Raw genomic sequence first — 22145 nt, 5'->3', positions numbered from 1 at the left:
TGATGGTGGTTTTGATGTCTAACTTTTCAATATTTGATTTAAGGTATGTGTGCCTTCTTTTCTACTTCTGTCCTAGGTCCCACACTTGCTAGGAGCCAACCCAATAGGGATTTAACTTAGGGAAATTCTATACTGTGTAATCAGGGAAGAGAGGAAGCAGCAAAATTTTCAAAATGCTGTAGTTCCCCTTATCACTCCAATCAATAAGAGCAAACTTAAGCATGCACAAGAGACAAGAGGTCTGAATATACCCAGTTCCCAGCTGTCTCTCAGGATGAACTTACTACATTGAGTGACATTTTCATGCTTAAAAATCTGTGTCTTTCATACATGAGGGCTCCTAATACAATCAAGTTCCTTCAACTGGTATATTCTTGAAGAAACAGTCATGCTTTCTTATGGGAAAAAAACATTGGTTATGCAGGACGTACTGAGAGATGGTTTATCCGTCTCCAACACAGCACCTTCCTAAGAGATTTTCTGGGTAGTTTTTATGATTCCTGGATGTAAATTTAAGCTTATGAGCAAATTCTGGAAACTTAACACATATGTAAACTGCACTTCTCGTATATGTGAGAACTGCTCGTGCAGCCAAGTTACCACCTCAAAACTGACCCTCAATTCTACAACCCAATTTTACAACTCAAGTTTCAGGGTCAAGACATATGCCATTTTCTCTAACAGGAACAGAATATGACTGAGAAAGAATAATGTGAATGTCAGTGATACCTTTTATCTAATTCAATGGGTAAGACTCGAACTTGGATGCAATGTGAGTCCCTGGATTTCAGAAGGCAGGGGAAAAGGACTAAACTGAGCTTGAGAATAGGTCATAAGGTTATTGTAACAATAACAATAATATCACTTGAGCATATAAAATCTGAAATGTTCCAAAATATAAAACTCTTTGGGCACTGACATGACATTCAAAGGAAATGCTCACGGAAGCATTTTGGATTTCAGTGTAAGTATGTAATGTAAATATTCCAAAATTTAAAAAAAAATACTAAATCCAAAATACCTCTGGTCCCAAGTGTTTCAAATAAGGGGTGCTCAATCTGTAATAATAACATTTATAAAGTACATGACTGAACCTATATTCTCACTAAACTTACTGTCATTTAAAATAATAAAATATGTTAACTAAAATATATGTATTCCATTTCGTCATCTATAAGCATAAGTTTGGTCTCTTTCACTGTGAAAAATCTGTGATTCTATAGCTATTCTATTTATGGTATCCTGGAAAAGTTAGGTCAGGAATTTAAGAATATTGCTCTCCCAGCTTTGCTCAATCAAACCTTCTCTAGAGAACTGCTGCTAACTATATGTCAGTGTAAACTTGATTTAAGTGGAAAGAGCCTCTTAAAATGAGTCATAAATGTAAGAAAGGGTCTAAAGACCCAACGGTAAAGAGCCTTGTACAAAGTTCTATCACCTGCACGAAAGTGAAGTGAGAAACTCTGACCCCCACCAAAAAAAAAAAGCATTACACGTTATTTTTGGACAAATGTTCAGATTAGCTCATGCAGTAGATCCAAAGTAGATAGCATATTTGTTTAGGAAAGATTAACTTAAATCGGTGGAAAAAACCATAAATCCTTTTAAGCCATAAACCAAGGGCGTCCAGTTACACGAACTGGTGGGTAGTCTGCCTGGGTCCAGCTGCTCTTTGCAGCCTTGTAACAAATGCCATCCCTTTCATTTGGCATGCGATTTTAAGACTGACAGAAGGGGTTGTTAACCAAAAGAAAATTTAGTTTATTTAAATTTGAAACAAATCTTCGCCCATCGTCAATTTTGTTTCACTACTCTGCTTTTTAGTTAGAATATATGATTTCAGTTTCGGAGCAGATCTAAAAAATTAAATGTGACATAAAGTTTATTATAAATTTATTGAACTTACCGGGGAAGGAATGAAGGCTTCATGAAACTTCTTTGGATTAATTCTCAATACACCCTTTAAAACAAAAAATAAAGTTTGTGAAACTCTAGCTATATATTTACGATTTTTCCACATGTATGTTATTCTCCAATAAAAAGTTTTAAAATTAAACGGGTCACTTGAGAAAACAAGTTAGATGTATAAGAACTATTCATTAAATGCAGGAAACACAATTTATGTTGATATCTGAAATAGAGGGTTCTATCAAAAACAGAAAGCTTAGACTGGCACCTTGGTGTGAACAAGCAAAGGTAAGGAACAACAGAGCTTGGCATAGAGTGGGAAAGTGGCAACTATTAGGATTTTAGATGCCCCTATATGCTAGTCTTCAAATTTAAACCTTGACTTTACAAACAAGATTACCTAGGGATTGTGCCTCATTATATAAAGGCCTTTTTTTTCTCCCAGTTCCAAGACCTTTCCACAATTGCTTGTTTCTGTGACAATTTTCAAAGTGATACAGGTTGATTTCCAAGCTAGATACTGAGCCTTATGAAACTGGATGCATTATTTTTTACTCTGGCCCCTCTGCAGAGCTGAATGAGTCAATAATTCAAAATGGTCCATAACCAGCTCTTAATGCAAACTGGAATCCTGGCTCCAACAGCCAGGCCACCCAGTCTGCCTTCAACTTCATGTTATTCCAGCACCAAATCAGGGTCTGCTTCTATTTACACACAGGGGTGCAGGTGGGGGCCTCTTCAATAGCAGTTCAGTATTTCAGGCTCTTGCAGGAAGCTGTAAGGCTCCCCAGGTTCCAGCTGTAGTCTCAGGCCACTGGAACACATGGATGGAAGCAGTTATTTTTCTAACAGCCAGACTCAAAGGATATCTTGAGAAAGTGTTTTAAATAACATTTCCCCCTAAAACGTTTAAAGACTCAAAGATACATAATTAACAAAACAGGCAACGGCATAAAATAAAGCAGAAAATAATTTCCTTCTGCACTGTACCATGTTTAAATTACAAATGTCCATGCCACAGTTTACAATATCATGAACACTCAAATAGACTACTACAAATGATCATTCAGTCCTTAATTCAACAATTAATTATTGAGTATGGACTATATTCAAGACCCTGAGACACACTGATGGAGAAGATAATGATTAACTAAGCTCAATCCCTATTTTAAAGGAAAACATAAAGCAGAGGTACAGCTTACTTTCACAGCGAGGGCACCAGAAGAGGCTTCAGAGATGGTATCTGACCTAGTCCTTTACAGAAGAGCAAAATTTGCAAATAAATCAGATGAGAAGTATAGTAGAGGACACTGTGTTAGCAAAAGTGGTTAAGAGGGCACTCACTAACTCTTCTCCATTGTGCGATAACTCTGCCTAGCACAGAAGAGGGAGGGACCAGGAGATAAGGTTGGCAAAGCTCCCCAAGGCCAGTCCCTTGTTAAAGAGTGTCACAGTAAATCCACTTCTAGACAGCTGTTTCTTGTTGAGGGAAGGAGGGAAAAAACTTACATTTAACCTAAATATTCATCCACTCACTCAACAAATATTTCCTAACGAATAGCATGGCAGGCACCATGTCAAATGACGGGGTACAAGGGAGACTAACAACAGAGAGTCTCTACCATCACAGAGCTTACAGTCTCGTGAGGGGAAGAGACTCCAAACAAACAAAAGTCAATTCATTGAAATTAAATGTCTAACAATTTCATTTTCTGATTCCAGATGCTTTTCTCTGGCCTAAGTTTTTTTTTCAATTCCTATTCTTCTATCATCCCTTGTCGCTCAAAGAATGGTTAGCATATGAACAAGTACAGAGATCAGAATGCCTCTAGCTTTGAAAATGCCTTTAATTGCAGGGCACTCAGACAGGCCAGGCTGGGCCCAGGGAAAAGAGACAGGTTGCTCAGGGCTGCATCCAGGCTCTATTTAAAAGAAAAGATGTTAAGAAGACCTTGAAGATTTTACCCTTGATTCTCTATCCCAAACTTCCCAATATATACAAAAGCACACAAAGAAGAATAGAAACCTGGTTCCACAACAGCATTTGCAAATTTGACTGGAGCATAACTCTGAAGAACCGGACCTCGGAAACAGAGCCCTTGAGGGAATGCAGATCACACTAAGAAAGCAGAAACTCCCACAGAGCTCCGCAGCAGACCAGAGTTGTTCCTATAGCCTGAGAGAAGCAGCTGGCATTTAAGTCTGTCAAAAACAAATGGTCATTTAACTAAAGGATACTTCCCACAGATCTCTTGTCTTAACTCACCTACAAAGTCCAAGGCTTTCATTTCTATAGCCATCCCCTAACCTGACCCAATTGCCCATCTCCTGTCTTCTTCCTAAAGCACTTCCCTAGGCCTGAAACTTGATCAGTGAGGATCCCATAGCCCCCATCTCTTCTCCAGATGCTCCTGATTCTTCACCTTAATTGAAACCTGGCTGTTCCCTGAAGTGATTGCTTCTCTCGAGTGCTCTCAGAGGGAGTCTATTTTATCTCTCATAACCCATGTATCTCAGGGACCAGGGGAGGAAGGTCTCTTTGCTTCCCCATCATGACTTTAAAAGTATTCTTTCCTCCATTCTCTTTCAAAAATCCCAGATCCTTTAAAGTTCATATCATTAGCACCTCTTTGGTGCTGTCATCCTCAAATTTACGGGTGGGTCAAAGCTCCAATTCACTAACATTTTGACTAGCAGTTCACTGCCTTCCTCTCTATCCTCACTACTATATATATTTTTGGGACTTCACATCCATGTTGAAGACCAAGCAACCCTAGCCTGTCACTCTAACTACCATTTGCTCCCCTAACCCACCTACTCTCTCCCATGTTCACAGCCTGGATCCCGTCAGCACTGCTAATGACACTACCTCAAAAAAAAAAAAAAAATTCAAATATCGCACTTTCCGATGGCAATCTTCTGTCTACTTATGGTAGAAACCCCACTTCAACAACTCTTCAATTTCACTAAGATCTCCAACCCAAAGCTGTGACCACATTGTCACCATTCATTGTCCTCCCACTGTTTACTCCCTTCTCTAGCCACCTAATTGCCATGGCCTATCATTATCTATTAACGTTGCAAATCCTGAACAAACCTCTTACTCTGATACTCAACCAGCAAAAGACCTTGAAGATTTTACCCTTGATTCTCTACTCTCAACTAACTCCAGCTATCTGCTTTCTCCCTTCCTATACCCCAGGAGCTAAACAGTACCATAGAAAAACACCACACAACTGGGCTAAATCAGTCTAACTGGCAATCACAAACATACTGTATTTGGCTTGTTTGAGAGTCCTTAAAACTGAGAAATTTCACACACATAAAATACGTATTTCCAGATATTCTTGAAAAATCATAAGATCTAACAGCTTTGGACAGGGTTCTCCAAATGACAGCAACCACCTAACCTGAATAACAGACGCTCCTCTTATAGTAATAAAAACAAAACTCAAGTGCCACTTATGCAGGCATACGACATGCCACACACTCTTTGAAGAGCTTTATATCGATCAGCTAATTTAACCCTCACAACAACCCTATGAGGTAGATACTATTATCCTTGCTTTTACAGATGAGGAAACTGAGGCACTGAGAGGTTAAGAAAATTGCCCGCTTTCACATCACATTCAAGGCCAGACAATCTGGCTCCAGACTCCATGCTCTCAACTACTGTGAACAGCCTCTCTCTCTGTTTGCCACGGTCACCACCAGGGCCTCTTCACTCATGTATGCCAGCTATCCCTCTTGCCCAAAAACTCAGCACCACATTCCAACCCTTGCTTTTCTCTGTCTTGGTTAATGGCAACATCATCCAGCCAGCTGCTCAATTCGAAAACTCAGCAAGCATCAGGGATGCCTCCCTCTGCCTCACCTTCCATATCTCATCCATCACCATGTCACATCAGTTCTAGCCCTACATCCATCCATCCATCCACTCCTCTCCATCTTTACTGCCACTTTCTTGTTCCCATCTCCATGTTTTCTGACCTGGTTTACTTTGATACCTTCCTGAGTGGCCTCTCAGCTTCCACTCTATTCATCTCACAATTCCCAGAGAGGTATGTTCAAAGCATGAAACAGATTATTTTCTTCCCCTGCTTAAGAGCCTTCAGTGACTTCCTGCTGCTCTTTGAACAAAATCCAATTCTCCAGCATAGCCTAGAGATCCTACATGACTTGGCTGCTGCCTAACTCTCCACTTGTCCCATAATATAACTCCCTTTGCTCACAATGTTCCAACAGGCTTCCTTCTCATTTCTCAGAAACACCAAGCCTTCTTCTGCTTGCTGCTGTTCTACTAGCTGAGCTATCCACCTATGTTCTTCTCCTAATTCTTCAATTGGCTGATTCATTCTCATCTCAGATAACCCACAGATCATCTCACAGAGGCTTTCCCTAACGACCCTACTAAAGAGGCTCTCTCTAATTATTCTCTCTCACCCTTCCCATTTCTTTATTAGCAATGATCAGTCTATAATTTCTTCTCTTTTTCTTTAGTTGTTTTTCCTTACCTCCCCAGTGACTTGCCTAACTTGCTCACTGGTATATGCTTGGCACTGAGTAAGAAGTCAAGAAACACTTGTTGCAGTAATTAATTAATTAATGCCTGCAGAGCTAAAGTTCTCTCATCACCCCCAGTATTAATGTTATGAATATCATCTCTCCCTTCTAAGTGACTGGGCATTCCACTGTAACATCACATCTATTCCCCTCATCTTTAATTCATCCCCAAGTATTCTCCAGCTGATTTTACTCTTTTTAAAAAAAAAAAAAAAGAGAGAGAGACAGGGTCTCACTCTGTTGCCCAGGCTGGAGCACAATGGCATGATCATGACTTACCATAGCCTCCAACTCCAGGACTCAAGCGATCCTCCTGCCTCAGCCTTCCCAGTAGCTAGGAATACAGGTGCACATCACCATGCCTGGCTGACTTTTATTTTGTACAGATGAAGTCTCACTATGTTGCCCAGACTGGTCTTAAACTTCTGGCCTCAAGCAATCTTCCCACCCTAGCCTTCTAAAGTGCTGGGATTACAGGCGTGAGCCACCACACCCTGCTTGATTTCACTCTTAACAAATGGTGAAGGTCCTAGAAACTAGTTCATCCTGTCCTCTATCTTCCTGGACTAGGATTTTTCAGAGAGCCAATAACAACTTCACACCAATATTCTATTCTAAGAGGAACTCCGACATCATGACTAAGACAGCTCTGGAGGCTTAGCCTGAACTTCGTTTAGCCAAAGCATCTTTTGGGATCTGAAACAGCCAATTCTGCCATGTTCATACCCATGTCACCTTGATCATCACCCTAAACTGGAGCCCCTTCCAGGCTTGTCTATCCCCTACTCTAATCTCTCCCAACATCTCCTATAACAACCTCTCAGTACTCTACCTATGAAGAGAGAAATGAAATACATTTTTTGATGTGAGAATTTATTTTTTTTTAAACTTCAAAACTACATGTACATGATCATGTGTTACTGTTATTGCTGTTTCAAACACTGGAAAGAGGAGACTGTAGTCTCCTCCCCACATAGGAAAAAATACTAATGAAATGTCAAAGTATTAGTTAAGGTATTGAAAACAAAATAAAAATACTCTACTCCTGTTTTTTTTTAAATCCCCCTACAATCTCTCGATAAAAGTTTCTTCTCTGGATAGGGAGAAAAAAAAGAGGTCAAAAGAGATGAGTTTGAATACTAAAGTTAACAAAAGTTTCTAAGTATCTCTAATACACTTAATTTTCTCCATCAGCATTAAAACATCCTTTCTTGTCTGGCCTTTTACCTTACCCCGCAAGGCTTGCACACATAAAGTTTATATCAAGCAGCAGATGGACTCTGTTTCTCTGCCTATGAAAATCTTATTTACAGTGTTGTATATTTCACACGGTGACCTCATATCTGGAACCCATTCCTTTTCCCATCTGCAAAGAACAACTGTTCTCATATGTTGGGGGGGAGGCCCTGGCTGCAGAGTCCCATGATGTCACAGGCCAGAAGGAATCACTTACAAACTCCTGGGAATTAGAGTTGTTATATTGATCAGATTTTTGTTTTGTTTTGTTTGAGTATCAGCAATGAATTGCTTCAAAAGCAAAAACTAAAAGGGAGCTGAAGCTAATACCACTGCAGAACGCTGTCCTCTCCTTATCTCTAGACAGGTATAATTCTATAACCAAAATTCTAGGCTAGTTTTCTTTCAAGTTCTAACAACTGAAGTTCCCCCAACTCTTCTTCAAAAGACAGTATCTGGATCCTTTATTCAGTCAGTAAGTAAATATTTATTCAATATAAATGTATTAAGCAACAGTCAAATGCCAGGCACTGAGCTAACTTCTGGAACAAGACATGACCCTGCCATCAAGGACATGAACAGTCTATTTGGGGGAAACATAAAAGCCAAGAAATGATGGTAAGTTTAGAATAAAGGGAAAACAAAAAAGTCAACTACAGGAAAACACTAACAGCCAACTCTACTTGGAGAATTAAAATGAGGCTTCTCAAAGTGGGTAACATTTAGGCAGGGACTTAAAAGGTAAGCACCATTACATCAAGACAGCAGGAGAAAGCATTCCAAGCACCAGGAACAGCATGCACAAAGTCACAGAGACATCAAGGAGAACAGTTTTTAGAGGAAAAGACTGGAAGGCTCAGGGTGAATGGAGGAGAGTGTTCCTGGAGGAGAGTGCAGGAGGATAAGAATGGAAAGGCACAATGGGTCCTCCTATGTGAAACAAGAGAAGGGCCAAGAAACTTACAGATAAAATGGTGTTTGGGATATGGGCTGAACAATGAAGAGCAAATGAATGGATTAATGAATGGACTAACATCCAAATGCAGCTTCATCTCTCCTAAGAGAGGCCTTGTCAAATAAATCCAGGGAAAGCTTTAAAAAAAAGAAACACCAATAGGGCTGGGTGTGGTGGCTCATGCCTGTAATCCCAGCACTTTGGGAGGCTAAGGCAGGAGGATCACTTGAGGTCAGGAGTTGAAGACCAGCCTGGCCAACATGGTGAAACCCCATCTCTACTAAAAATACAAAAATCAGCCAGGCATGATGGCATGACTAATTTTTACCTTCTGTAATCCTAGCTACTTGGGAGGCTGAGGCACAAGAATCGCTTGAATCCAGGAGGCAGAGGCTGCAGTGAGCCAAGATTGTACTGCACTCCAGCCTGGGCAACAGAGTGAGACTTTCTCAAAAAATAAATAAATAAATAATAAATTAAAACCACCAAGAGTACTCCAAGAATCAGAAAAACCAACTCATTTTTTAAAAGACAGTTTTCTTTCTTCTTTCTTGTGCACGTGTGCACTTGACCACAGATAAATACAGAAAGGTAAAGAAAGGTGAAGGAAGGAAGGAAGGAAGGAAGGAAGGGAGGGAGGGAGGGAGGGAGGGAGGGAGAGAGGGAGAGAGGGAGGGAGGGAGGGGACAAAAAGGAAGAGAAGATGACAGCATCTGTAAATTGGTTAGATCTTCAGCCAAAAACACAAATACAGAAGCTGGGCTCTCAGAATAAGAGAAAATGGAACACAGCATTTTCAAGTGAGCCAGGTAGCACATGGCAATATTTCTATACTAATGAAAGTATTATGAAATAGACTTAATTCACAGAATATGTGGCCCTGCCTCCCTCCCCAGCCTACTACCTGCCTGATAGTTTACGCCCAAGGAGGCCTAAGCTGCCATACTCCATGTTGTTTCACAAGTTCATGTTTTCGTTAGCACCACTGCCTCTCCATACCTCCCACACACATATCACTCATCTGATAGGCCCAAACTAGACCCTCAATACCTACCACGAGGGTCACCAACTCCAGGAAGCCTCTCCAGAACCTCAGCCTACACAGTTTCCCCATTTCCCCCCAATATTTTGCCATATACCCTGGTCACCCTTTTATCTGAGCACTTGCCATTTTATCCCCAAATCATCTGTTCACATGACTGCCTCCCACCACTGGGCTGCAAGCTGAAGTACAGCAAGGCAATCTTGTCTACCTCCATGTCAAAGGCACCCATGCTGCACACTTATTCTAACCATAACTGTTCCTGGCTCACAATGGATGCTCCATAAACATTTGTTCAGCCAAACCACTGAACTAGCTTGTAAACATAGTTTGTAAAGTATAAAACACTCAACAAATACTGTCTATTGTTGTTTACTGCTTCCTTTCCAACCTCATCCATTTTTCTCCGTCGTTCAGCATCCACATGCTCCAGAAAAACTGAACTATTCAATGTTTCGTATATCCAAACCCAATTTCTCACTTCTATTGTAGTAGCTCACACTGGTCCCTACATTTGTAAAGCTCTCTCTTATCTTCACTTATTCAAACTGCACCAATCCATGGCCTGGCTCAAACATGTCACTTCCAATAAAGCATCTCTAGACAATCCTAATGGGAAATAGTGGTTCCCTCCTCTCAAATCTCAGAGCACTTTTCCTGTTCCTGTCTTGTGGTGCTTATTACCTCTAAATGTACTGTAGTTCTAAGAAGAATCTGTTACCTCATCATCTCTGTTATGCCATCATAACAGCCCTGCACCTGTTACATCATCGTCTCTCTGAAAGCATATAGCACAGAACAGGAAACAGTTTAATAGATTGTTTTGGATTCTACATATTCAGAGAATAGCCTTCCAGTAGATTTTAAGCACCTGGATGAGTGTTCCTCTCTTCAAGCCTTCCGAAACATCCTCCTTGGACATGTAAGTTTCAAATATGCTCTTTTTCTTCCCTCGTGTGGACCTGTTCTTTGACTTTTTGTCACCTGGCGAAGCACCAATGTCATGTGGACCAGCCACAGCAGACACACCTAGAAACAGGAGGCAGCAATCAACTCTTTCCTCAAACATCTGTGTATTTTTAAAACTGGAGATATTATACCTTTTTACAATTATTATTTAAAGAGACCAACAAAGAGACTGAAACTCCCTGATGGTGATTTTTGACAATAACAAAAAGGAAACAGTGGCTAAGAAAACATGAATAAAATATACACAGATGAGACTTGAGTTTTAAATCAGCACAACAACACGCATGGAACATAATCTGAATAATGAGTTCAGTATTCTTTGCTATTTACAGACACACAAACTTTTTGAAAATAGAAATTACTAAAAGATTGCCACTTTTCTAGAGGAAATTAAACAGCTGTACTTAATACAACAATAAATTAAGACAGCAAGAAACCACATCTAATTCTAGAATAAATCACACAGAATACTTAACAGGTCACTAAAAGAATTATAGTAGCCCTCAGTCCTAAAAGACACCCTCCACTTCACACCCATTCCACTTTCATTTCAGTTCTCCAGTTATTCAGGCAGACTCCATTTTCCTTTTACTACCTCTGGGGGTCCCCAGGGGCCGGAGGTTCATTCTGTAGTCAGGATGGCTCATTATTGGCTCCAAGGTCACTCTTCTCTCCAGATCCAGAGAAACCTCCACTGCTTAGCTCAGAGTTCCCGCCTTGAGCAGCTCTGTTGTCATTCGCTGAAACCAAGAAGAGATTGGTAATTGGAGAGCGGTTAAGCTGTAGCCTCCTCTGTCCTCTCAGAAATTTAGTAGTTCAATGGCAAAGGCAACATGGTGCCCCTCCTGGGTTCTGGCATCACATTCTCTGGGGCAGTTAGTCAAGCACACCATCTGTCTCAAGTTTCTTTTCAAGGCCTTCACCCTCACAGGTACCACTAGACTGCTTCTTTGGGCCACTTCAACTAAACATCTCCACAAATGGGGCAATGATGTGAAAAATAAGGAATCCTGCGGTTCTATTCAGCTTGTGAAATGCACAAAAATATAAAGAAATATAGTTTTGAAAAGTGATAATAAAGATCTAGAATCTAAAAGCTGTAATGGAATAGGTACTAAACTGGGGCTCAATATGTGGCATTTACTAAGTCCAACTCCGGACAAATGATATACCTCTATGAAACCAAGTAAGTCAATTCCTTAGAATCCACCAACAAAACCTAATTCATTGTCACAACTTGACGTCCCAAACTATACAGGGAGCCCCAGATGATTCACATACTTTCAAAACACGGCAATACTGTAATTAGACGTCTCTTCCCCTACTCTTACCTACCATCACCTCAAACCAGCTGTCTCATCAGAAGCTCAAACAGCTGTATCTAAGGAATATAAGAGCAGCTGCCAGGATCAGCAGGCTGGAATGTGGGGCCCTGCAGCTGGCCCCTGGCCTTCCACCTGGATGCTGAACATGTCATCACAACTTCTACTTTCTAGTCTCTGCTGGCCACCAGCCCAGGAGTCAAGTCTATATTTGAAATTTTTGTGGGCAGCCTGAGTTCCCACAAAATGAATCAAGATGTCATTCTGAACACTAGCTTCCATTTTCTCTATATTTCCCACACACGTCCTTCACCAAAATGATGTAATTTCTCTTTAAATTGAAATTAATACTAACTCAGCAGAAGAAAAGCAATGGAGACAAAGGATAATAGGCCACTTAGGGAAAGATAAAGAGATTCACAGATAAAGCCAATCCAGTTGAAAGAAGGGAGAGAAAGAGATGGCCTTATATAAACAGCAAGGGAATGGGAAAGGCAGATGAAGGAGTCAAGACTGTCTGAGGGCTTAATACAGAAATGCTTTTATCCACTCGTTAATTTCACACATATTTCTTCAGGGCACTACACTAGACAGAATGAAGGATAAGTGGTAAGCACTATGTTTTTTTAAAACGTGGATAAATGTACAGATGATAGGAGAGAAAGAGTATCTCCAGGTCAGGAAACCTGAGAGTACTTTAGGAGAGATTTTAAAGAACTAAGAGTGTGAGGAAAGCATACTATTGGCAAAAGGAAATAAAAATAGAGGCGCAAACAGAAAATACAGGCGAGTTCTCGCAAAATTAATTCCATTTGGATAGAGTCCAGCCTATATGAAGGGAGGCAGTGGCAAGGAAATTAAAACAAGTTGGAAGGTCTAAAAAACTAGGCCAGTTTTTCAAAAGCACTAGGGAGTTTTCAAAGCATGAATGAGCAGAAGAGAAAAACAACAGATTAGAATTGTTTCAGGAAAAATTAACCTGGTACAGGACTCAGAGTCATCTGGAGTTGACAGATACTAGCAGCAGATGCATCTTAGGAGAAAATCAGGACAGACAGGTGAAAGGAAAGGAAGACCCGAACTTGAGTTCAGGACACTGAAAAGAAGAGGCCCTTACCATGGTATTACACAGGACAAAGTGGCACCATCTAGCAACGAGGCATGTCTGGAAGTGAGCAAGGTGGGAGTGGTTGTGTGAGATTTCTAGGTAGGAGACTGGGAGTTGGTAAAGTTAGAGAAGATGATGAATTCTACTTGGAGTATTATATGCCTCCACATGGGGCAATCCACCAAATACTTGAAAACGGGAGTAAAAGAGAGAGAGAAGTTAGCCAGTCATTTGCATAAAGATGGTAACACGGAGTGTTCAAGAATGGATAAGATTGCCAAGAAAGGGTACGCAGCTACAGAGGAGGGCATAGGACAAGGAACGAACAAGCAACATTCCCTTCCCCGTGACATCATTGTGAAGGCCTATTAACCCTGTAGAAGTCCTGGGCACTCTTACCCTGACAAAATCTGGGTTAGGGCAACTTTTAGGAAATGTAAAGAAGTATAAAATATAACAAAGAAGCTAATGAAGATGTAGGAAAAGAATCAACAGAGGCAGGCATTAAGAAAAAAAAGAGAAAAGAGCTCCCAAGTGAGGACAGATCCATGATCAGGGTATGCTACCACTAGTGACTAAGAAAACAAACGCGGCAGCCTTGGTTGGGGCAAGGAGTCGAGAGCAAACTGCCAACAACCCAAAAACAAGTGCTGGAATTGAAAATGGGGCACTACATGTCAATCCTGATTCAGGCAAAAGTTCAAAATGAAGGGGAGTTACTGCCAGGTAAGTGAGACGAGGGGACAGATTTCAATTCCAGTGTCCCTAGATCAGCTGCATCTGTATCTTTCCTTCACAGCAGTTATCCCAGTTTGTGTGAGTAACACCTAACTTGTCTCTTTAGCTCAGGGAGACAAGGAATGTTTGATTGGGTTTGTCATTGTAACTCTGGCGGCTCCCACAGCACCTAGGATAGAATAGGTGCTCAAAAGCTGCTCCATAAATGAATGGATGAGTTTTTGTTTTCATGAACAAGCAATGAGAACACTAAGCAGAGCAGGGTCATACCGGGAAACTACATTAAAAACAAGTCAGCAAAGAATGGGGGAAGAACGCAGGACTGAGAAAACAAAATTGGCAAGAATAAGCTGGACAGCTAGGCAGGCAGTAAAGGCCACATTTGGGTACCAAAGCACTAGAAGGAGATGGAAAGATTCTGAATATATAAAATGCTAAGTAGAAAATGAACAAACAATGGCTGGGCATCGTGGCTCACACCTGTAGTCCTAACACTTTGGGAGGCCAAGGCGGGCAGACTGCCTGAGCTCAGGAGTTCAAGACCAGACTGGGCAACATGGCGAAACCCGGTGTCTACTAGAAATACAAAAAATTAGCTGGGCGAGGTGGCATGCGCCTGTAATCCCAACTACTCAGGAGGCTGAGGCACAAGAATTGCTTGAACCCAGGAGGCAGAGGTTGCAGTGAGCCGAGACTGTGCACTCCAGCCTGGGCAACAGAGTGAGACTCTGTCTCAAAAAAGAAAAATGAACAAACAGGCAGGCACAGTGGCTCACGCCTGTAATCCCAGCACTTTGGGAGGCCAAGGCGGGCAGATCACCTGTGGTCGGGAGTTCAAGACCAGCCTGACCAACATAGAGAAACCCTGTCTCTACTAAAAAAACACAAAATTAGTATGCGTGGTGGTGCACGCCTGTAATCCCAGCTACTTAGGAGGCTAAGGTGGAGAATTGCTTGAACCTGGGAGGCAGAGGTTGCAGTGAGCTGAGATTGTGCCATTGCTCTCCAGCCTGGGCAACAAGAACAAAACTCCTTCTCAAAAAAAAAAAAAAGAAAGAAAATGAACAAACAAGAAATCTTCTATTCCCTGTGACATAGTTATAAAGGCCCATTAAGCCTGAACAAGTCCCTGGGCACTCCTACCCTGACACATTGAAAGCACGGGCCAGTTTCCAATCCTTACTAACTTCCAGAATGAGGGCCACTGATACACTGCCCAACAGCCCACTGGTCCCTAGAAAAGGTGTCCTACCATGGAAATAGTTATACATTCTTAAGAGCTGGGCTGACATTAGGATGAACAGGCAATAGCGGTCAATAATGTCACATGGTACAAGAAGGCAGGAAGGATGAGGAATGGGGAAAAGGCACTAGACCTCACTAAGGGCAAATCTGAAGAAGGCTTCTGGGTGAAATAAACGGTGTCTTGAGAACCTTTGTATTCCCCAAAACCTAGCACAATGCAGAGTACATAGCAAAGGCTCAAAAATTGGAATAAATGAAGCCTATTTGGGACAGAAGTCAGGTTACAACAAATATATACTAGTGAGAAGCATGAGTAGCAGGGCCAGGACTACAATGGGGCAAGCCAGGCACTTACGGTGCAAAATTTGAAAACGCAAAGTTCTATGAGTACTAATCCCACACTTGCAGGACCCAGGAGTGAGAGCTTCCTAGAATTTTTGTGCCTTACGCATCTCACTTGTCTTAGCCTAGCCTTAGTACTTATGAGTATCAGAGCAAATGGAATGTATGAAGCCGAATAGCGAAGGAAACTCAAAGAGATAAAGTCCAAAGACAGGTTTAGAGAGAGAAAAAGATGAGCCAATGGAAAGCAAAAGATGGGAAAAACAAGCAAAAGATGACTATTGATTAAGAAAAAAAAAAGAGGGCAAAATTAAAATAAATCTCAATGAGATCAGAAAAATAAACCATTTATATTACAAATCAGTAAGAAGTACATGGATTAATCAACAAGTAGTATTAAGACACTACTTAATACCATTTTAAAAAAAAACCAATACATCCCTACTTCATAACATATTCCAAAATAAATTTCAGTTTGAATAAAATTTAAATGTTCAAAAATGAGAGACAGAGACAGGGAGACACACAGAGATGAAAGATAGAGAGAAAGGGAGGGGGCAGGGGAAAGGATATCCAGACGGTTGAATGAGGAGTTTGACAAATATTAACCCCTAAAGCAACAATAAAACTGACATTGCTAAAACTATTTAAAGATCTTCATATTGATCAAAAACATTACAACAAATTTGAGAAGTGCTGGTCCAAGAAAATCTACTGAATCTTGGTAAGAACAGTGAAGAGTGTGGTGTTTTAGCCTGGGGCTCCTATCATCCCACACTCGCTCCCAATTCCTTGGTACAGAAGCTACCAGGGTAGGACAAGCTGTGATGACAGGAAGCTCCACTGCCAGAGGGGGCTAAATTAATTTGGAGAAGAATTCCATGCCCATAGGTGTTGTCAAAAAGTGATTTCAAGGGCAAAAAAGGAGGGAAAGCCAATATTACAGCTAACTTGAGTTTGCAATGCCAGTCAGCGCAAGCAACAGATCAGCAGACCAACGTGGAGACTAAGGAATGAGACAGCCAGACTGGGCCTTGATAAAAATCTATTTTTTCCTGCTGGTCTGGAAGACTGTCCACATGCACAAGACTGCAAACATGAAGGAAAGAAATGTTAGGGCCACAGCAAGCTGCTCATTCCTGGAAAAAGATGAGGCCTTGCAAATGGAGAAAGTAAAACCCAGGCAGACTTTCTGAACTTTGAATGCATTCTCCAAGCCTCACAAAAACCAATGACAAAGGGAAGCTCGTTGTTTCAAGGAATTTAAACACAACCTCTGACCAATCATAGGCTGACCACTAAGATACGCTGACCCAGGAGGCAAATACTTGACAGCCATACTGAAAAATAAAAACAAGAAAGGATGAGCTAAGCAGAGACATCAGCAGTCACACACACACACTCCATGGAGAAACAGACTCCATGGAATTAATTAGTCCAGCCAAGTCACTAAACAAACAAAAAGAGCAACCACCTCTAACTCTGGGGAGAAGGAAATCAGAATACAGAATATATTATCAGAAATATCCAGTTTTCATAAGATATGCAAAGAATCAGAAAAGCATGACCCATACATGGAAGGGGACAAGTTTCAATAAAAGCTATCTCTAAGGGAGCCTAGATTTTGAAGTTAGACAATAGGACTTCAAAGCAGCTATTATAAATATGTTCAAAGAACTAAAAGAAGACACTTTTAAAATAAACTATGATGACAATGACTCAGCAAACAGAATATTAACAAAGAGAAATTATAAAAAAGAGTCAAATGGAAATTTCAAGTGGAAAGACAACAACTGAAATGAAAAATTCACTAGAGAAGCTCAAGAGGAGAATTAAGCTGGCAGAAGAAATAACCAATAAATTTGAAGGTAGATGAATTAACGTTATACAATCTGAAGAAAAGAAAGAACAAGGAAATTTTCTTTTAATTCCAACGTCAAGAATTGTAATAAGGAGTCTCACTCCATTTTTAAAATTTTTGATGTCTGACCACTGACTTATGTTAAGCCTCACCTCACTTCTCCCCTTTTGAACCCACAACTGATCAGGCTAATAAGAAAGTCCACATGTGCCTTGCCTTTGGCGCCGGGGGAAAATTCAAGTTTTGCCGATCCTCAGCCTGCACATGGGAACTCCCCAGCACCCTAGCCATTATAAAGGCATAACCCGCTCCCTCTGTCTAACTCAAGGCAGGCCAGACCCACTTTATACTAACCCTACCATCCCCAGAAGTCTCTTGGGTGAATAATAAAATTTCTCTCAAATTTTGTTGGCATGTGGAGTGCTTCCAGCATAGACATCCTACCTGTTAATTGGAAGGGTTATTTTCTACCTCCACAGGGTGTCCACAGAATAGAAATGAAAGAGAGGACATCTCTATAAACCTTACAGAAATTAAAAGGATTATAAAGAAATACAATAAACTTAGAAAAAAAATGGACAAATTCCCAGAAATAAAAATTACTAAAACTGTCAAAAAGAGAAAATTTGGCCAGATGTGGTGGCTCACACCTGTAATCCCAGCACTTTCAGAGGCCAAGACAGGCAGATTGCTTGAACCCAGGAGTTTGAGAACAGCCACAGCAATATGGCAAAACCCCAACCCTATTAAAAAAAAAAAAAAAAGTACAAAAAATTAGATGGACATGGTGGCATACACCTGTAGTCCCAGCTACTCTGGTGGCTGAGGTGGGAAGATCACCTAAGCCTGGGAGATCAAAGCTGTAGTGAGCGTGAGCTGTGATTACATCACTAACTCCAGCCCAAGTGACAGAGTGAGACCCTGTCTCCAAAAAAAAAGTAGTAGAAAATCTGAATAGACATATAACAAGTAAATAAATAGAATTATTAATTTAAAATCTTCCAATAAAGAAAACTTCAGGCTCAAATGTCTTCACTGGTGTATTCTACCAAACATCAAAAGAAAAAAATATCATCAAATCCTTTACAACTCTTCCAGAAAATAGAGAATTCCTTCTGTTATGACAGTATTCCCTTGATACCATAGCCAAAGAAAGGCATCAGAAGAAAAAAACTAAAACTTGTAAACAGATAAGATAGTTCATATTTTTTAAATTTCTTCTTGAATCAATTTTATTAATTTGCATTTCTATAGGAATTTCTCAATTTCATCTAACATTTCATGGTGGGAGTAGAATGTTGTTCAAAATATTCTCTTGTATTTTCTTAATACCTGTCCTTTCTAATATGGTGAAAGTGTTCTTCATCTGTGTTGGCCAATATGGTAGTCACTAGCTATGTCTTTGGAGCAATTTTAGAGTAACTACTACAACTGAAAAACTGTCAAGTTTGAAACATTTGTATTTCATCTTTATTCACAATGGAGATTCTCTCAGGTTTGTTGGGGAAGAGGCTGGGTTTCCTTTTGTAGAGAGCTCTGTCACCCAGACTGGAGTGCAGTGGCACGATTATAGCTCTGTAACCTCAAACTCCCAGGTTCAAGCGATCCTCCTGCCTTAGCCTCCTGAGTAGCTAGGATTACACGCATATGTCACCACATCCAGCTAATTTTTTATTTTTTTATTTTTTGAAGAGACATTGTCTCACTATGTTGCCCAGGCTGGTCTTGAACTCCTACACTCAAGCAATCCTTCCACCTCAGCCTTCTAAAGTGCTGGGATTACAGATGTGAGCCACCACACCCAGCCTTTCTCAGGTTTTAAAATTCTAGACTGTTATTTACTCTCATACTCTGAAGGTATCATTCCATTGTCTTACAGCCTCCATTGTTTCATTGAGAAGTCAGCCATTAATCTAATTGTCGGTTCTTTGAAAGAATAACATTTCTTCTCGCCAACCTAGCAGATTTTGAAATTTTTCTCTTTATCTTTGGTTTTCTACAGATTTACTACACTAGACCAAGGTATGGATTTCTTTTTTATCCTGCTTGGTGTCAGTAAAGTTTCTTGAATCTGTTGCTTAATAACTTTAATAAGTTTTAGAAAGTTTTTTATGAAGGTTTTCAGCCATTCTCTATTCAAATATTGCTTCTGCTCATTCTCTCTCAACTCTTTGTCAGGATTCCAATTACACACTTTTGATCTCCTCAGTTTCTCTATGTCTCCTTCAATCTCTTCAGTAGTTTCCATCCTTTTTTCTCTGAATTTTTCCACTTCACTAATTCTCCCTTCAGCTCTGTCTAATCCCCTTAAACCCATCCATTACGTTCCCAATTTCAGTTATGTTTTCAAGTCTAAAATTTTCATTTTTTCAAGTTTCTAGTTCTCTGCTAAGAATGCTGAATCTCGTCTTTTATATTTGAACAAGATAAGCATAGTATATTTAAGTCTGCTCCTAAAAACTCCAATATCAGAAGTCCCTATGGATCAATACTGTCTTCTGTTGCTTGTACTTGATTTTGTTCATGTTATTTGATCATGCCATGCTTGATTTTTTAAAATTATGAGCTGGACATTATATTTACAGAATGTTTATAATAACATTAACAAGTAATGTTACCTTCCAAACAGAATTTACAACATTTGCTTCTGCCAAGCACCTGAAAAAATAAATTACCTCAATCTATTTTCAGGGTTTAATGGTATTCCAAGTGGAGCAACAGTCCCTGTGAGGGCCTATCTACAACCAATTCACCCCTACTTCTAGGCTGTGGCCCTTCAGGGTACCAACACCAAATAAGAGTGATTCACCAAGATCACTCACAACCCACATTAGCAGGGCCTAAATTCCAATTCCTATCCCTCCAACCCAAAAAGGCTATCAAATTTACTACTCAGGCTGGGCACAGTGGCTCACACCTGTAATCCCAGCACTTTGGGAGGCCAAGGTGGGTGGATTACTTGAGGCCAGGAGTTCACAAGACCAGCCTGGGCAACATAGCAAGACTCTGTCTCTACAAAAAATACAAAAATTAGCCAGGCACAGGGGTGCACACCTGTAGTCCTAGCTACTCAGGAGGCTGAGACAGGACAAACACTTGAGCCTGAGAGATGGAGGCTGCAGTGAGCCAAGATTGGGCCACTGCACTCCAGTCTGGGTGGCAGAAGTGAAACCCTGTCTCAAAAAAAGAAAAAAAAAAAAGTACTGCTCAGTTTTTCAGCTGATCCCTCAAAAAAACTCAGCAAATATTCACTGGAGAAAAAATAGTCCCAAATGTTAACCTTATATCTCTAAGCCTTTATTCTCTCCTAGACACACTCTTATTACCTCTCAAATACTTTCAAAGTATTTCTCAATACTTTGAGGGGAAGGGCTGTATTTGTTTGGTGTTTCTAATTGTTGTCTCATGGAAGACTGGTTTCCAATTATTTTCTTTTTTGTTTGTTTGTTTGAAATGGAGTCTTGCTCTGTCTCCCAGGCTGGAGTGCAATGGTGTAATCTTGGCTTATTGCAACATCCGCCTTCTGGGTTCAAGTAATTCTCCTGCCTCAGCCTCCCAAGTAGCTGGGATTATGGGTGCCTGCCACCCCGCTTGGCTAATCTTTGTATTTCTTGTAGAGACAGGGTTTTACCATGGTAACTAGGCTGGTCTTTAACTCCTGGCCTCAAGTGATCCACCCGCCTCGGCCTCCCAAAGCGCTAGGATTACAGGCGTGAGTCACTGTGCCCAGCCAGGTTTCCAATTATTTTCTATGCCATAACTGAGAGCGGAAGTATCAACCTCACTCTTAACTCTCTCATTCCCAACTCTCTCCTATATGGACTCACTCTTCTCCCAGACAAAACTTCTCCATACCTGCACCTATCCTCGCTTTCTATTTTAGAGGGGAAAATGTCCCTACATATTTATAACCTAACCCTCTTAATGTGTGTTCTTCATGTTATTTTAATCTACTCTAGAACTTTTAACACACCCATTATTCTTGCCACTGGGGTATTCCCAATAGCACACAACCAATGTAACAACCTGGCCCTGCTCCCCTTCTGCCCACCTCAAGCTACCAGCTATCATTCCATTTCTCTCATTCCCATCCTTGCCGAAGTTTAAAAATGTGGTCTGGACTCACAACCTCTATTTCCCCCATTACACACTCTTTAATCTCTTTTGGAATATGACGTCTATCATCTTCTCTATAATGAAGTAAAGTTTTCTGTATTCCTAGAAAGAAAAATCCTCACTACTTAAATAATGGCATTCTCTCAGTTTGCTTGTTTTTTGTGCAGGATGCCACTGACCAGCTATATCTTTGTAATACAAATTCTTCACCCTTGGCCTCCAGAACACAACAGTCTTGTGGTTCTTCTCTTTCTCTCTCTACAATTCACAGGTTTCCTTACAGACTCCTCTTTTTTTCACTTACCTCTTCGGTTTCTACCATTTACAAGATTCTACTCTTATACCTCATCTCACTTCTCTTTTAAAGAGTTTTAAATTTTCATCTCCAGCTCTGCTCTTCAAAGCTCTTCTTTAACTTTCCAACATCCTGCTGAATAATACTGGCAAGCACTTTGAATGCCACATGTTTCTAATTCAATTTATTATTCTCCTCAAACTATATTTTCCACCTGCATACTACATCCAGATTAATGACATCATTATCATCCCTGGGCAGCAACAGTAGACATCTAATCTCTTTTTCTCCATTAGTACTCTATTACCAAATTCTGTCTATTCTACCTTCAAAATGAGTCCTAAGTAGATTCCTTCATTTCCAACTTAATTAGCACTGTCTGAATTCAGGTTGTTACAACGGTGTATGTACCATAAAGATGGCAATAGTTTTTTAGCAGGTCTCT

At 40.5% G+C, this 22145-nt stretch overlaps 1 protein-coding gene across 5 annotated transcripts in view; it reads right to left on the bottom strand.

Annotated features, from left to right (window-relative positions):
* DIS3L2 (DIS3 like 3'-5' exoribonuclease 2) overlaps positions 1–22145 on the bottom strand; it is a 378450-nt gene that overhangs the window by 308845 nt on the left and 47460 nt on the right. For 4 of the 5 annotated variants that reach the window (XR_008546725.2, XM_063790857.1, XM_016950702.4 and 1 more), the window contains exons 2-4: positions 11269–11413; positions 10576–10733; positions 1907–1960 (exon numbers count right to left, since the gene is read on the bottom strand). Coding sequence is in view for 4 of the 5 variants with exons in the window: in XM_063790857.1 (XP_063646927.1) it covers positions 1907–1960; positions 10576–10733; positions 11269–11320 (264 nt within the window). In the remaining variant the exon portion in view is untranslated. Of the gene's footprint in view, positions 1–1906; positions 1961–6750; positions 7893–10575; positions 10734–11268; positions 11414–22145 lie in introns of those variants that run through there. The other variant, XM_016950703.3, reaches the window with a different exon arrangement.

The sequence above is a fragment of the Pan troglodytes genome, chromosome 13 (assembly GCF_028858775.2).
Source record: "Pan troglodytes isolate AG18354 chromosome 13, NHGRI_mPanTro3-v2.0_pri, whole genome shotgun sequence".
Classification (NCBI taxonomy): domain Eukaryota; kingdom Metazoa; phylum Chordata; class Mammalia; order Primates; family Hominidae; genus Pan; species Pan troglodytes.
The sequence above is the reverse complement of the archived record's forward strand: the minus strand, read 5'-3'. Positions and strand labels throughout refer to the sequence as shown.